Source organism: Phalacrocorax carbo, chromosome 7 (assembly GCF_963921805.1).
Source record: "Phalacrocorax carbo chromosome 7, bPhaCar2.1, whole genome shotgun sequence".
In the NCBI taxonomy this organism is placed as follows: Eukaryota; Metazoa; Chordata; class Aves; order Suliformes; family Phalacrocoracidae; genus Phalacrocorax; species Phalacrocorax carbo.
This window is the reverse complement of record NC_087519.1, coordinates 30771446-30788088: the sequence shown is the minus strand read 5'-3', so window position 1 is coordinate 30788088 and position 16643 is coordinate 30771446. Positions and strand designations below refer to the sequence as shown.

Genomic DNA, 16643 nt, shown 5'->3' with positions numbered 1-16643 from the left:
GGACGCCCTGCAATGCAGAGCTCTTTGCTCCAGGCCCTGGAGGGCTCTGCCATGCTTTTGACTTCAGAAGCCTCTCCTGCCAGGTTTCCAAGTGTAGGTGATAGCAGGCACATCTCAGTACTATCAGCTTCTGTTTCCCATGGCTATGATAATCTAGATGAGTGGCAGGTTCATCGTGATAGAACAGCCTTACAGCTTATTGCATGGTACTGCTGGGACACTCTTCCCAATGCCACAAAGCAAAGGTTGCCCAACAAGTCACAACCACCTCCTCTCCTCCCCAGGCCACACAAAGGAACCTGGAAAATTCACCTTCAGCACTCAGCACAATATGATTCCCGCCTTTGATGACTGTGCATCCTGCTGCAATGTGAACAGTTATTTTGCTTTGATTTTTAAGTTGGCAAAGTAGGTTCTGCACGCGAGGCCATTTTAGCAGAGCCATAACATTTCAATGTACCTTTTGTTCACCATGGATTCACTCCACTTCAGCTAAACTATTACTACTACTTCTCATGATATGATTATATTTTATTTGCACAAGTAGTGTCCTAACATGAGGTCCCTCTCAAGCATTCCACCACTGAACCTTTTCTGTAGAGAGGGGAGGCAGCTGCTCTTCCCAGCCAGGTAGGATAGCCCACAAGTGGTACTCCCTTTCCACACCTTTAAATAAGCCACTTGTACATGCTTCTGTATCACAGCAGTCAGTACAGATGTGCTCTTCTGTAGGTGACAGAAACTTATCACCTACGCAAAGCACAAGGGGTCAGCTATGAGTACTAACAAAGAAAGGACAAAAAAATTCCCCCAAACTTATAAAAATATTTAAACAAATAGCTGCTGCCTTCTTGAAGCCTAGCGCCTGACGCAGCCATGGGGTGCAGCGCTGGCTGGCTAGCAGGCAGGCTAAGCCCACACAGCAAGTCCTCTGGGGGTAAATTAGTCCTGTGCAGAGCACAAGTGAGTGATGCAGTATCTTCAAAGCAGTCAGGGAATTATATACTGTCCATACACTCTTACTTAACCTTTATTGTCCGAGTATCTCACTGGACTCAGGTCTTAACCATCAAAGTACAGAACAGTGTGAAAGTCTTGCCGCCTCTCGTGCCCCAGATGCTGCTGTCCACCCAGGAGCTGCAACCAGTAGTACCCTGGCAACATTCAGCAATCCCCACTTCCACAACCCACAGCAGATTTACCCAAAAGCTGCTAACAACAGCGTCTTCACCTCATTAAACAAAAAGCCTATCAAGCCCTTACCTGTCTCCTATAGTGACCAACAGAAGACACACAGAGAAACCACATAAGTATGGACAAACTTATGAATATATTTCTCTTCCAGTAAATGCACACAGCTTCCAAAAAGCTGTCATCAGCTGTACCAATGCCCATCCTCTGCACAATTGCTTAATTGCTTCTTGAAACCACTCACACTTCCCAAAGAACCTGAGGCAATGAATTCTGCAATTGCACACCACAGAGACATCCCCTCCTCTCTCTGCTTCACACCAGCAAATGCACCAACAGTAATCCTTCTGCCTTCATTCTCTGCACACCGTCCGTGGTTACCCCACCTCTCGCAGCACCCTCCTTTCCCCACTCGTTGCTCTTCCAGGATGAATCCTAATTGTTCCAATCCCTCCCTCCACAGCAGCTTTTTCCTTACCTCTGACTCTCTTGGTCAACTTCCCCAGCACCATCTGCAGCCTGTGAACATCCCTCGAGGCAGGCACACCAGGACATCCCAGCTGCACACACTCAGGCCACGTGGTCCAGCAGCACAACATAGCAACAGGACTGCCTTGTTTTCCTTCCGAAACTTCCTCCACTTCTATCTCCCTTTGTGACCGCTTCTAAGGTGTGAGCTCTAGGCTGTCAGTAACAACTTCAGGATATTTTGCAAGCAGCACTGAATCACTGAGAGTTGTCCCCAGCACAGGGCAGGAATAAAATACAACTAAAAAGCATTATCTTACCCCTGCTAGCAGAGGCTTCCTTTGCCATTGCGCTGCCCATCCACCCAGGATCGTCAGATCCCTCTGTAGCTGCTCAGTGTTCTCTCTGGTTCTGGCAGCCTTCTGAAGACAAAGCCAGCCAAGCCTATAACCTAGCCCTTCCTCCTCTCCTTTGCAGATCCATTATCGTCGCTCAATGGCAGAGATCTTGGAGCAAATCCCTGTGGGACTTCTGTGATGTTGTGAAACCTGACTACTTGGTTACCTACAACCTACTGCCTACTCCCCTAAGCAGTCACTAACCAGGACAGGAACTTTCTCATCCCATGACAGCTTAGGGTTTTTTGTGGTTTGTTTTGGGTTTTGGGTTTTTGGGTTTTTTTTTTTCCCCTGAGGGCTCCTCACCAAGCAATCTCACCAAAATCTTGAAAATTCAAGCAGGCTGTTTCCCTCTCTCCAGGTTCAGTAACTTCTGAGAATGAGTGAAGAGGAAACAGGCAGATAGATTTGAAATGTGACTCTTCTGCAAACAGATGATGAGACTTTGCCATTAATTCTTACATATTCTACAGGTGTTATTTATTTTTATTATGCTTACTGGTCTCAAGCAGTGGATCCCACCAGAGTCCCTCTCAAACGCAATCATGTCAAATAACACCTTTCATTTATTTTAAATGACGATTTGAGAGATGCAACCCCTGGGGATGGGCACAAGCAAGGAGCACATCCACCTGTTCTGCTATGACTCTCCTTGGTCCCTCCGGTCATACAACAGCATTGTCCACCTGCAGTTTTCTTGCCACTGATACATGCACAGAAGCTTTTTACTTTAGCAAGTTGTTACTCAGTCTTTTTTTTGGGTAATGTGATAATGATTTCATATTTAAACTTAGAGCATTTACATTTCTTTCCAGGTTTCCTTCATTTATGCATTTCCATCTGTATCCACAACTGTGCCATACCTAAATAAAAACCAGTAAAACTTTGTATCCAGCTTTTGCTGTGTATTTTTGAATGTTTTTATGCCCCCTCATATGAACATTTTATACTTCAACTACACCTTTTTATTATTTTTTTTTTTACATTCTCAGTACTAACCCCTTCCTCCACGCAGCACCCTCTGTAAAGCACCTGCGAAGAAAGCAGTGGCTAATAGCAGAGGCAGAATGAGTTCACATGAAAATGTGTGAAGATACCTAAAGAGGAAAGACATGGAGGTGTAGGGTAGGAATCCCTCCACTGAAAATAGACTAGCATGCCCAAGGAAACTGAAGAGGAGAAAAAAAATTGGGATTTGAGTAACCTCGAATCCACATCTGCTCTTAAAATTCCCCATTCCTGTTCTGGGGGGGTGGGGTTGGGGAATATCAAGAGTCCTAATAGTATTAAACAAACTATGATCATACCATTTAGCAAATGAAAAAGCTATGCTTTTCACGTACTCAATAGATCAGATGAAATATGACAATAGATTTGTTCAGGCTTTCTGTAGCCGAGTTTCAGAAGATCCGATACTTTATTTAGCCTGGCCTGTTAATTCAACTGTGTATTTCAATTTTGTAAATACATACACGGGGAAGACTTGCTTCTAGCAATTTCTGGATTTCTTCCAAAACATCACTGTGCTGTGAAAATAAAACATCTGTTGATCCATACATGTAGGTAAGTGCTTCCAATGCCACCAAATTGTACAAAACAAAAATAAAAGTGGAGAACGAGGAAAACAAGCATTTTAGGTGAAGAACATGGTTAAATTCCAAATTACATATCGAGGAGCTATACAAGTCACTTGCTAACGAAACAAATCATTCCATTAGCCCTGCATTCATTAAAAAATCTCTGCATGTGCCAGAAAAAACATGCTGCTGTCACAGCTGAAAAAAATCCTCCAGGAGAACAGGAGAGGCAGCAGATTTTGGGGGGAGGCACAGGGGAAAGTTTAAGCATGTGTTTCATTTTGGTTTTATGTGTCAACAAACATTGTGATTTAATAAAGGCAGAAACCTTCATTTCTGGCTACATCAGCCCTTTATTCCCCTTCTTTTCTGAAGTCCCATGTTGGTTTTGGAGGGTGGGTCTGCATAGCTACACAATGCCCCCGCTTCTGCCCTAATTAAAAAGCTGCAGTTTTGCTTTCACCCACCGCAGATGCTCTGCCAGGCACCTGCAAACCACACGATCACCATCAGCCACTGAGACACGAGGCAAGAGGCAACCTGTGCTATTGTGGCTTCCCATCTCTAGCTCCTGCCATCCTGGCAGGATGCCTGCACACCTCTGGCCGAGGACCAGTCCTTACCAGAGCGTGGTCTCAAACAAAGTACATGAGCTTTTGGAGCTGTTGGAGTTCAGCTGTAATAAACCACTTTATGTTAGCAAGAATGACACATGTGATAACAAATCTGCACCAGGGCATCTGAACCAGGTAACACATGCAATTAAGGACATGCCAACAGTTATGGCTGCAGCAATAAGCAGTAGGCCCAGCAGCACCCACAGGGCTGAAAAGCAGCTTTCCCAAGAAGTAAGCCTCTCTTTGTTGTTGCGCTCCTGTCCAGACCAGCAGCGGACACGAAGACACACATACAGGAACCATCTTCAACACTGATGTAACGAGAGAGGAAAGGAGGGATTCAACAGTGTTACAGCACTACCATGCTGCTCTAATAGCTGTGAAAGGGACGGTCCTCCTGTCCCTTTGCCTACCTGTTCAGAGACTGGCATTGACAGAGAGCCAACCTTCAGCTCCGACAAGTGTAACACATTACCACCCTTCACTCCAACACTGTCAGGAAAGTGGTTATCACCAAAAACCATATCTTCTCCTTCTGCAAAGCCACAAGTTCTAACCATTGCACTGGACCAACAGTAACAGTCCCTGACCCTGCTGGCTAAGGGAGAAACAGGCTACTGCAGGGTCCTTTGCAGGTGTGTGAAGGACAATTTAACTCTTAGAACAGGAAAAAGTAATTATCAAGGCATGCCATGGTGGAGAATACCACATACATGTTTCTTGCTTGGTGGGTTACTCACCCAGAGGGACAGCATGTTTACGAGCTCCAGAACATGACCAAGATCTCAGCTGGTGAGACCAGCACCTCTTTATTACAAAACCCCACTTTCTACCCCACAGACAGACTTCTGCTTAATATTCCTTGTTAACAGTAACAGACAGGAAAGAGACCCCACCTGCATGGGATGCCAGCAAGCCCCAGGCTGTGGCAGCACGTTCGTGCTCGGATGCAGTCAGCCAGCCACCACAGGAGCTTTCAGAGTACAGTTCAACACAGAAGCCATTTCATGATGGGCACATGCCCATGGGAGCTTCACTCCATAAGGTATTGGGAGGCCACTGCTGGCAACAAACATTTTCAATTTCCAAAATTGCCAGTTTCATATTCAAATTGAGAAAAAAGAAAGAAAGTGGATCATGCCATGCATAAACAACACCAATTCTCAAAAACACTGCTTCTCCTCCCACACCCGGATCCCCCAGTGTCATGACTTTACAAGTGAGGTTTTCAATATCAGTCAGCTTTATCATAACTGTTCCCATACTGAAGCCAACAGTAAAAATTCCACACACACCCCCCAGCTTTAAAGACCAGGGTGCAATCACTCGTTTAGGACTATTTACTTTATGTAGATCATTACACCTTCAAATCAAACAAATCACTTCTTCGTTCCCCGCAGTCACATGTTTCTCTATGACATTTATCTTTCAAAAAGAGAGGGGACCCCTTCTTTATTTTAAATTACCAGCACGTGGCAGATCAATGCTTACTGCCTCTGCAAATATCACTGTGCACCAAGACATCTAATAGGTATTCCATGGCCCCAGGACACTAAATACACCTAGTGCCAGCTGCAGCTATGCTACCCTTCAGGATAATATTTCTCTGACATCAGCCTTTTGCAGGTGGGAGTGATGTCTTTCTGTCTCCTCAAGGACAACACAGTAACTCTTTCCAACTTGCTCAGAGAATAATCTAACTCAATTTAACCTAATACAGTGAAATAAACTTGCAGAACTGTGCCTCTGCCATTGCTAGTTTTTGGTCCAGCAGCGCTACTGAGATTTGGCTTTCCTCTTCATACCCAGATCTCACCCCTATTGCGATGGCAGGGCTGGCACTCAACAGGAGCGCCCCACCACACCAACTTCACTGGAGGACAGAAGTAAAATGGGGATTCTGGCCATTGTCTTTAGAAAGCACTATTCAAACCCCTCTATGTTAAGCAAAACACTTCTTGCATTATAGTTAAAATAAATTGGTTTTCACTAAGAGATCCATAGTTTATGTTGTAAGAGAGGCATACAGATGTCAAGAGCGTTCATCAAAAAGTATCAGGTGCTGAGAAAAAAAAGGCATGTCTCAATGGCAATAAAGAGAATATTAGAACAGACACCATTAGAGCCCATCAAAGCAAATAACTTTCAGAGAAATTGTAAGAAAAATTATTTAACAAGCACTTCAATTACTTACTTACCTGGCAAAAATTGAAATAGTTCCTTTCTATCCAAGGAACTTGAGGCATGGAAGACAAATAGAAACATCAAAATTACAGTTAACTATTTTGTCTCTGACAGAGAAGGAGGTGGAAAAAAACACCATGTTACAATAATCAGATGTTTTTCCACAAACCAAAAATACTTGCTTTCGCTCTCCATAGCCATGGTGTTAGGTAAGCTAAATTGATACTGCTTCTACCACACATCATCAGTTCCACTGGTTAAATGAGACCAAAATGATCAGAGGAAAGCTGGGTATAACACAACACAAGCTGTCAAGGAAGCCCTTGTTCAAGTTCAGCATCAGGCTGCAGCAGAGCAGCCAAGGTAGCAGATACGCAGGAATCCATACACCCCAAAGTCCCAGATATCACTCATTGTCACAGCAGCAGCCAGGTTCCCAGAAGTCAAATATTTGCAGTAGCAGATGTCAAATACGTGTTCTGCCCAGGCACGTCAGCGAGTCATGTCCTTGTGCAGGGAGCTCACAATGTGGCTGGACTTCAGACATTAATAACAGCAAGTGCTACAGTGTTTTTTAAACACAAGTCTGATTATTCATCTGGTAACATTATCCCCTTGTAGCATAATTTTAAATGTATCTACTGCTAATAAGCCCACAAGAACATCACCAGCAAAGTGAGCTTGCCTGAATAAAATTCAATTTTATGAATCATAGGCAATATAATCATATAGCACAAATATGGGTACCTAGGTATATTTAAGGACATTTAAAGAGCTTAAGACACTCCTCCCCCCTCAAAGTTTCACATATGTATTTATAAAAACAGAAAACATTAATGAAACTTTCCTGAAAGAGCCTTCACTTAAAACCGTCTTGCTGCTTTCTTTCCTCAGCATCCCCCCCAGATGCTCAGGAAAGGAAAACAGGTTCAATGGTACCTCCTACCCAAACTCAAGACTATGTCCTCTGCTTGCAGGAGCGAGCAGGTGCCTTTCAGGTGTGCAATGCCTACTCTTTGGTGGGATGGAGGACCAGGCACAGCCTAGCACCAGCTCCAGCTATAAACTCCTAAACGACATCCAAGAGATGGATCAGCGTGGTTTTCTGCATGATATCAAGTAATCTGAAGTACAACAAAGCTACACAGTTGCTCAGGGAAGGAAAACAACATGCTTGTGAAATTGCAAGACATTTAAAGTTTACTGAGGTTCAGAGAGGCCAAAAAGGCAATAAAGGCCGTTTTAGTGTCTCTCCACCCTATTTGTTATCTCCTACTCCAAGTGGTTTTAGCCTGCTTTTTCCTCTATCAGAAAACCAGGTGTAAAGCCTAGAAAGCACTACCCAGCTCCTGTCCCCCAACACATCACTTGCTTCCTATGGTCCGCACTCCAGAGCTTGCAGATGGCAACTAGATGGATCCACAATGGACCTGAAACACATGCCTCCCCTTGAAGCAGGCTGTTCTCTTCCCTCCGGTATTTAAGGCCACAGAGATTTCATGCATACGGGAGTTTCTGCCTCTGTTGCAAATGATGCCAACCCATTCTGCCAACCCCGCAGCACTGCCTTATTGACCAAGTTATTTCTGGCTGCTTGTGCCACTACCCACAGCAGCAACAGTTCCTGAAATCTCCAGGATATTGCTCTTCCAGGGTGTCACTAATGGTGGCCCATCTTCCCTGGGTTTATGTAGTGCCAGGGTAGAAAGGGCCAGCCACCCTCCATCTTGCTTGTGCCAGACACACCTGCAAGTGACCTCTGAAGGCCCTGCAGACAAGCAAGTGTCAACAGCACGGGCTGAGCGTGCAAGCCTCACACACAGCACGACGGCAGACCAGCTAAGCGTGCAGGGCTCGCAGCGCAGCACCAAACCAGGTGCACGAAACAGAGAACAGAGTGGCTGAGAAAGCAGGAAAAAAGCGAGACAACCAATGAATCTCAGCACAAATGTGTTTTTCATCAAAGCCAGGTAGCAACTTAGAGCATGGAGGAAGAGACCTAGACAGATAATTCCAACAAAAACACAGGTTACTCTCTAAAGCAGTAAAGGAGGCCCCAGACATTTTCTTATCTCCTCCATTTGATATTGGCTCTCATACTACTTTTAGCACAAAACTTTTCAGCACTCTTAGAAAGCTCTCGTATAACCTAAAAAAGTCCTCTGAGCCTCCCAGAGCAATGAAAGAACCCTGTCTCCCCCAGGACCAGCCAGCACTTCGCTGGAAGAGGGGATAAGATATTGGAGGAGGGATGAGATACAGGAGGGGGATATTATTGCCAAGAGTTCGACTCCTGCACACAAGCACGCAGCTCTTTTCCTATCCACTGAGTGCCACCTGGCCATGAAGACACCAGACTTCCTTTGTGAAGGAAACTCCCCCCAAACATAGAAGTTGGGCATCTGTTGTGCTTAGAATAGATGGCTTCAGAAGAGGCCATTCTCAACCACCAATAATTTCCATTACTGGTTACAACACTCCACTCTTCACCCTCAACTTGTTTTCCAAACATAACTGCTAAAAATGGAGCCATTTCCTAGCCCATAAGAGCTGGAGGACCCTGAGACGAGCACACATGTAACAACATTAATTCACAAAATTCATGTCCCAAGAGAAACCCAAGTTTATCTGTACTGCAATTTTTCTTTTTATAACATCACCAATTGGTTCTGTTTAAATATTGAACCTCTTCCAGCATTTCACCATATCCGTCAGCTCTGTCCTCAGGTCAGCCATTCCATAGCTCTACCAATCCCAACTTCATCTTCTTCACCAAGCAAATCTCCTAAAGGGAAGCTCAAAAAAAGCAGATGTAAAAAAAAATCAACGACTGGGAGGGGGTGTTCTTTATGACTTCTGTTGGTTTCCTGCTGCTGGGAAATGCAGTAACCCAAGTAGCTGGTGCAACCACTAGATGTTAGACCATTCTTTGAAAGCTGCTTCTTCTTGGGTTTCACCTGACTCAAACCCTTTTTGATCAGAAACTGCTTCACAGTATATGGATGGAAACACGGTACACACGGGGGCAATCAGCAGATCAGCTTCAATGGTGAAATCCTGACCCAAAGTACATCACTGAAGTAGATGCCCTCAACTTCAATGCTAATGAAATCTGCGTTGCACCGCAGCATCAAACACTTGACATTTGGTTGCAACAAACCTTTACAAACCAGGGAGAAGGTACAGAACACTGCAAAACTTGTCTCCAAGGTGAGGCAGTGTAGCAAACACTGTTTACAGTCATCTCTTAACAATAACACCTCAATGGACTGCATGGATAAGTACAAGTGCTAAAACCATCCACATCCTGGCAGCAGACACACTTCCATGCAAACAAGGGACCTGGCAAAATCCAGCCGAGATGTTCCACGTGCATGGCGGTGGCTGCCAGCTGCTGGGGGTGACTCACAGGATGCCCCAGGGGGTGCGGACACCATGCAGAACTGCTTTAGAGCAAGAACAGGGTGCTTTCACACAGCAGTGATCTCACATGCCGTAAGATCCTGCACAGTGCTCAGGACTGCAACGGTGATCTTATGCCACCTCACGCCCAATTTATCTGACACAAGGCCATTTCTTCTTACTGCTCAACTTCTGGTCCAAGCTCAAAGCGGCAAACACTAGCCTTAAAGTTCACTGAACTTTATACATGGCTGCCTTTTGATCTAGCTCTAGGTTAAAAGTTAGTCATTCATTTTATTTAAGCAAACCTGCCTACTTTTATTCCAGTATGCTTTCAGGGAACAAGTTTTTAAGTATTTTATTTGGAATGCCACTGTAGTCTCATGGGAGCTGATTCTAGGTGACCATCTCTACCTTCCTCCCTCTTCTTGCTGAAGGGATCCTTACCAGCAGTGTACCTCGCTCTCTGTTCTACAATCTCCCCCTCCAGCTTCTCAGGATGGGAGCTCAGCTGCTACCACACCATGCTTTAAGCTTGCACAGGCATCTGAAGGTACACAGTCCTGGCCATCCTGGGGTCTCCTGACAGGAGGCTCACAATTTCTTTTCCATCCTCAGGCCGTGATACGAGTAGCCCCTGAGGCAAAACTGGCAGAGAACCCCCAAGCCCTGGGTATGCTTGTTAGAGTATCTCCTCTCATGTAGACATAGCTGTAACACTCCAATATCGAAGCAAAGAAAAATGACAGAGAAGCCTAGCAAAGCTCTCTCACACTGTTTTGGCATTAATATTTTGCATTTCATTGGTCTTTTTGTTCAGGTTTTTTTGTTTTTTATTTTTAAGAATCAGGCCAATTCAGCTAAGGTCTGCTTCCACTGTATCTCTCTCCAATATATAACAAATATGTATAAATATGTACTTATATACCCATTCCCATCTATTTTTAATTAGGTAATAAGGCATTCAGCATAGAAGAAGAAATTGATATTGCTGAAATAAAAGCTTTTTCATAAGATGTCCAATGGGCATATAGGTCAGAGTTGTATGTCATCAAGGGAAATTACTCTTACAAGTCATCTTCTCTGAATTTTTCTTCCTCATTCTGAAGTTATTAAATATAGACATCACTAGTTCAAAAAAAATGCATCAATCTGATGACTGTTTCTGAAGTCTGTTAGGAACAATAATTTTCAATTTTTTTCCAGAGCACAGTGGTAAAAGTTACAAGCCTGCCCGGTTTTTAGGTTCCTCTCACTTTGGGTTGTGTATAAAGCCGTAGCTTGTATGGATCTCCATAAGACTTTAGCTGTAGCCATCTTGAATAGGATGGAGCACCAATGCTTCAGAAATGAGTACACTTTCAGCTAACCTCCCATGCCCTTTTTGGAAGGTCTTTACAAGCTGACCAAACATCAGAGCTCTTTCTGAGATCTCAGCAGATGACAGCCCAAAGAGGTGAAAAATTATTTATGTGAAAGCAGGGAAGACAGGCAGAAGTTTCCCATACTTGTCTAGAAGCACCAGCTCCCCTGAACCCTTTGACTGCTGCCAGGAGAGATGAAAGCACTGTGCTCTGCACTGTCTGACTGAACACTCACATGGCAGTGCTAGTGGTTAGCGCTTGACAAAACCACTCCTCTGACTGCGGCAGTACTTAGAAGAGCTATTTTTAAGATACCAAGGATGCACAGCACTGCGTGGAGTAGGGGAGGAGGGCTGGACATGGATATATATATCTTACCCGTGAGGAACCAGGTGCTTTCCTACTGTGTCTGCATCTCCAGGACTGTCCTCTTCCTGATGGGAAATCCTTCATAAGGCCCTTCACGCCCCTTCCAGCATCAGCACTGTACAAGGGGATGCCCTAATTTCCATGGCCTTTCCCCACAGTACAGTGGCAGGCAGCCGCCCTCCTGCCTTGGTGAGATCCATATACCCACCTCTAGCCCTCCTCCCACCCTCCACAAACTTTTCTTTTTGGAAGTCCTTTCCTTATCTGTATTTTTGGTCAGCTTTTCTCCCATCTCTCCCAGATTCCCTGTGTGCAGTGCCTGTTCTGGGTTCATGTCCTGGGCTTACGAAGATGCTTAAGAGCTGATGCATGAGTCCCACAACATGCTTCAAGCGTGAAGCAATGTCTGAGATAGGTGTCTTCTGCCATAGTGTAATGTAGCATGGGCCTCATGCATGTAAGACAACCGAAGCCTTGCACATGCAGGAACAAGCTGATGCCAGAGTGGTCACAGAGTTGCACACACCAACAGCCAACTCCTGATAAAGCAAGCTGCTCCAAACTGATGGCGCTGGTGGAGCCATCTCTAAAGCACATGCAAAACTGCAGCAAAAACTAGGAGACGGGCCGGCACGGCACTTCAGCATCAAGTACACAGAATTAATTACTCTGTTAATCTTACACAATACAATTACATATGCATCATCCTACTATCATTAAAGGAAACTGTATTTTAGTATGTGGTCCGAAGTTTTGCTGAGCATGCTCCGCTGGTCTAGATATCCACCTTGGAGAACCATTGCTAAACTGGGATGCAACACACCAAAGCACATCCTTGTCCTTCTGAACTCCACCTTCAACCGTCTAGACCCACACATCAATAGTCTCTCTCCTCCAACACGCAGGTCTGCTCAGCTGCAAGCCACTTTCTAAAGGAGAAGGGGTCAAAGGCTTCCACACAGCTACATGGGAGCACTGGGGTGTGCATGCCTATTTTTGGTTTTACTTCCCTATTTCAGATGTGCCCAAAGGAGGAAAGAGAAAAGGCCCTTTCTGTTTCAGGTATTAATATATTAAACAGCGTAACTGCTGAGAAAAGGGTTGGGCAGACTGAGATACATAGACCAAATATATCACTTTGCCGGTTTTTAAATATTCAACTCCCCCAGCAGCCTTTGCATATTACAAGCCAGGCCTAACCAGGCTGCCTAGTCTGAAACCACAGTTAGTAATAGGATTGGGTTTGGCTGTTCAACAGGAAGACTTCTGAGCATTTCAAAAGGGGATAAAAATTTTGCCCTGGCACAAATAGAAGGTAACTAACTCTTCAATTCAGTGTTACCAAAGCATGTTAAGAGAAGGAATATCTGCACTAAAAGTGAACCTGTGCTTGAGAGGTTGGCTTGGCCTTAGGTTTCAGCTGTCTGGCATCCAACCAAGGCCAAAATAATAGTAATCAGTCACTGCTGCATATCTGTTCTTTGCACATCCACACAGAGCTGCCCTGTGCTCCCACACCAGATTAGAGAGGATGACTCCCATGTCTACACAAGATCCTGCTATCTCACCAGCCCACCTGAGGCCACACCCCAAGACACGTCTTTGTCCAGCAAGCAGAGGATTTCCACAGAGGAACAAGGAAGAAAATTTAAGAAATCCCCTTGTTTCAAACCAATTTTTACAGGGGTGAAGCTACATGGCTGACCTGCTTTTTTGATCCTCTGTTTTCACCCAAACCCCACCTACCCAGAAGTCAAGCTGTCTCCAGCTTAATTTCCTTCTTTCCCTGTGAAAAGAGTATTTGCCAAAGATGACCAAGGCACTGTGCCACACTCTTTCTTTTCCACTCACCTACCTCCAGCAGCACGTTGCCACTCCTGCCAAAGCTCCCATGGCCCCATACTGCTCTGTCTTGACACCTGTGCAAATTTTGGCTGTGCTCTGCCCTCTTTGGGGATGAAAATCCAGCAGCCCCAGGAAGGCTGGCTGCTGGAGCTCCATCACCCTAGACCAAGCGTTTCAGTTTGCAATGCTAAAAGTAATACAACACTGGGAGGGAGAAGCGTTCCCTGGCTAGAAAGGAAGAAAGGATGGTGCGTTTTCCATATTAAAGATTCAGGTTTTAAGCAGATGAGAGGAGATTAGCATGTTTCCAGCAGAGGAGGAAGTGGGGAGTAACATCTGGCACTCTTAATGCTACCAAGTAAAGGATTTAAAGAAGCAGCTATACAACCAGGTCCTCTCAAACCTCCTTCACACAACAAAACAGGTATAAACTCAATACTTGTATTTGCAGTCACCTCTAAAAATGTGCCCCACCAACTTAGCTTTCCCATGCACAAGAGAATAGCGGGGGGTCCCAGCATCACCACCTTCCCCAGTCGCTGCAATGTCTGAGGCTACCCAAGAGTGTTGCTTTGCATGATCAAAACCTTATGGTGCACATTAATTGTATGCCAAAGGGTAGCAGCATTCACACAATTATTGGATTCATCAGGCCTGAAACTGAAGCACAGAGCTCTAGGAATATTCAATAGGTGCTGTGATAAGGGGCAGGATACCAGCAGGGAAGAGTGACAGAAAGCAAAAGTAGTGGCACCAGCAACAAAAGCACTTCAGGCATGTTCAGCAGAGGTCAGCTGTGAAAGCAGCCAGCTAATTACTCTAACTTAGCACCACCAGCAATATCTCCAGAGGGTTTCTGAGGAAAGCCCTATCTGAAGTGAGCCCCAGCACACATCCATTTTATGCTAGTCAGAATAATCACAAGATCTTAGACATATGTCTCTGGAGCATAACCACTATGTATCAACATCTACAGGGGCTCCCATAAGAACCAGAATAAATGTTTTATTTTGCTTTAAGAGAGAAATATAGGATAGTAGCAAGGGGAATGGCAGAGAACCCTTCCCGTTTTCTTTACCGTCCTCCCAACTCTGCATGCAACATGAGACAGCCCCAGTGCAAACAGCAGTGCCTCTGAATGTATGTGGCCTCAACATGCCAACAGCAGACCTGCTCTTGCAGCAGTTATGTGAAAGGGAGAAGAGGGGCAGGGGAACAGAAGAGGAAGAGCCACGGTCATCACCTTCATCTCCAGGTCCCTTTGCTGTCCACAACAGTCCCTGTCAAACCCTTCCAGACAGAAGCATATTGACAGGTAAGATCTGTAGGAAATGCCACCATGGGGATCACATCGTGCTCTGCATGCAATTCTTCATGCTCCCATTTCCCTTTTAATCAAGTTCTCTAGCCTAGGAAAGAAATTAGGGGGAAGATGTTAGGCAGCCGCATTAGACTTATCAGGAACTAAACTGGGGACTAAACCGCCAGCTGGGACCACACAGCAAGTCAGTGACACAGAAATGCCCAGAGCCTGTAGATGCTGCTGCACCCACACCACAGGCAAGGGCGTCCAGGGTAAGACCAACAACCGCTGCCAACACCTTTAAACATAACTTGTGCTTGGGTAAAACGGCATACAGAGCTTTATTTTGAAGGTAGAATCTGCTGGTGAAGACCTGCTGGCTGCAGAACACCCCTGAGTCTAACAGCAGGAGCTAGGGTCAGGGAGAGCTGGTAATGCTGAGGTCAGGGCAGAAGAACTTGCCCTCGGCACTGGAGTTTGGGTCGCTATGGAGAACTGAGCAATGCAGCCTGTGTAAACGCATGTGCAAAGCCCCTCTTGCAGATTCCTCTGCCACTGAGCCATTAATAGCAAAACCCACTGCCTACACTGATGCAATGGAGCAGTGATGCACTGCACTTAATTGATGACCGTTGCTGGAAACACAGAAGAGCCTTTACAGAATTTATTTTTCTAACCTCTCCTCTACTTCTAAAAGAAACTCAGTGTAGCTGCATCATGTTTTCTAAAATCCTCTTAAATGAGATATTAATCACAAGACTGTTTAGCAAGTAAGAGCACATGGCCTGCTCAAAAATCACTGCCTCCCATAATTACACTGCCCTGGGCAGGTTTCCAGTGTATGTGCATGGCCTTGCACATGTTTCACCCCCGAGTCCAGCAGCTCAGCCTTCTGCTTTCAGCAGGGAACCCAAGTGCTCACAGCTTAAGGAGAGGTCCTAATATGCTATTATGCCAAATTAACTGCCAGCTTCAACCATCCAAGGACCCTAACCCACTGCAGCACACCACAGCAGAGGAGGGAAAATAGTGGGAAATGGTAAGCTTAGGCTTTACAAAGTTTTTGTGATGAGCAAAGGGAGGAAGATAGCAAAAGAGAGAGGTAAAAAGCAAGAAAGGAGGAAAACAGAAGGGTGCTGCTCAGTGCAAAAGACACTGTCATGCAATGCCTTACCATGAGCGCTGAGCTCCCACCAGCACCAGCTGGTGCAGATTCTCACCCAGTGAGAAATAATGAAACTAAACGACACTTGAGGGTTAGGTCAAAGGGGAGGAAAACAGAAAGAGCTGACTGCTAGACTGAAAAACAACGTTCTTCGCTTCTCCCAGCCAGCAGTGTACCTCCGCATAGCTGCACCTTTGTGAGCCATCTCACCCAGGAAGGGGTCAGCCATCACAGCAAGCAATTAAAGCAAGCCACCCTCAGGCAAGGAAATTTAGGCAGAACACAGGACAGCTATAATGCAGTACAGGAAGGCTGGATTAGTAATGGTAAGCCTGAGGCCCAGCACATATACATGCCAGGCTAGGAAATCCCCAGCCAGCAAGATCAGCAAGAGCAGCACAATCCCCTTGCTTCAGGCTGCGCTCACACCAGGCTTTATGGCCTGCAGTAGGAGCACATTTAAATTAGAGAAACAATGCAAACAGGAGAGAAGAGGGATGCAGAGGAGCACAGGCAGTTGAGCAAGCACTGCAAGGTCCCCTTGCCTTCTTGTCAAGCCTGAGTTTGACAAATTCATCAAGACAGCATTTCTACAGGGCAAGCATTTGCCCTACCAGGAATACCAGAGAGAGTTACTTGAAGAGAAGATACCTTGGAAGATGCCAAGATTAAGTAAGGACTGAAAATTACCCCCTCATGCATAACAATGTTGTAAAAATTATCATTAATTTATCATTAATTCTTCTTCCCTCCTCAGACA

The 16643-nt window shown here is 45.3% G+C and overlaps 1 protein-coding gene across 10 annotated transcripts in view; it reads right to left on the bottom strand.

Annotated features, from left to right (window-relative positions):
* ST6GAL1 (ST6 beta-galactoside alpha-2,6-sialyltransferase 1) overlaps positions 1-16643 on the bottom strand; it is an 87622-nt gene that overhangs the window by 58118 nt on the left and 12861 nt on the right. For 2 of the 10 annotated variants that reach the window (XM_064457307.1, XM_064457308.1), the window contains exon 2: positions 14659-14824. The exons of 6 other annotated variants lie outside the window; for them this stretch is intronic. Coding sequence is in view for 1 of the 4 variants with exons in the window: in XM_064457313.1 (XP_064313383.1) it covers positions 9096-9133 (38 nt within the window). In the remaining 3 variants the exon portion in view is untranslated. Of the gene's footprint in view, positions 1-9095; positions 9221-14658; positions 14825-16643 lie in introns of those variants that run through there. 2 more of the 10 variants (XM_064457309.1, XM_064457313.1) reach the window with 2 other exon arrangements.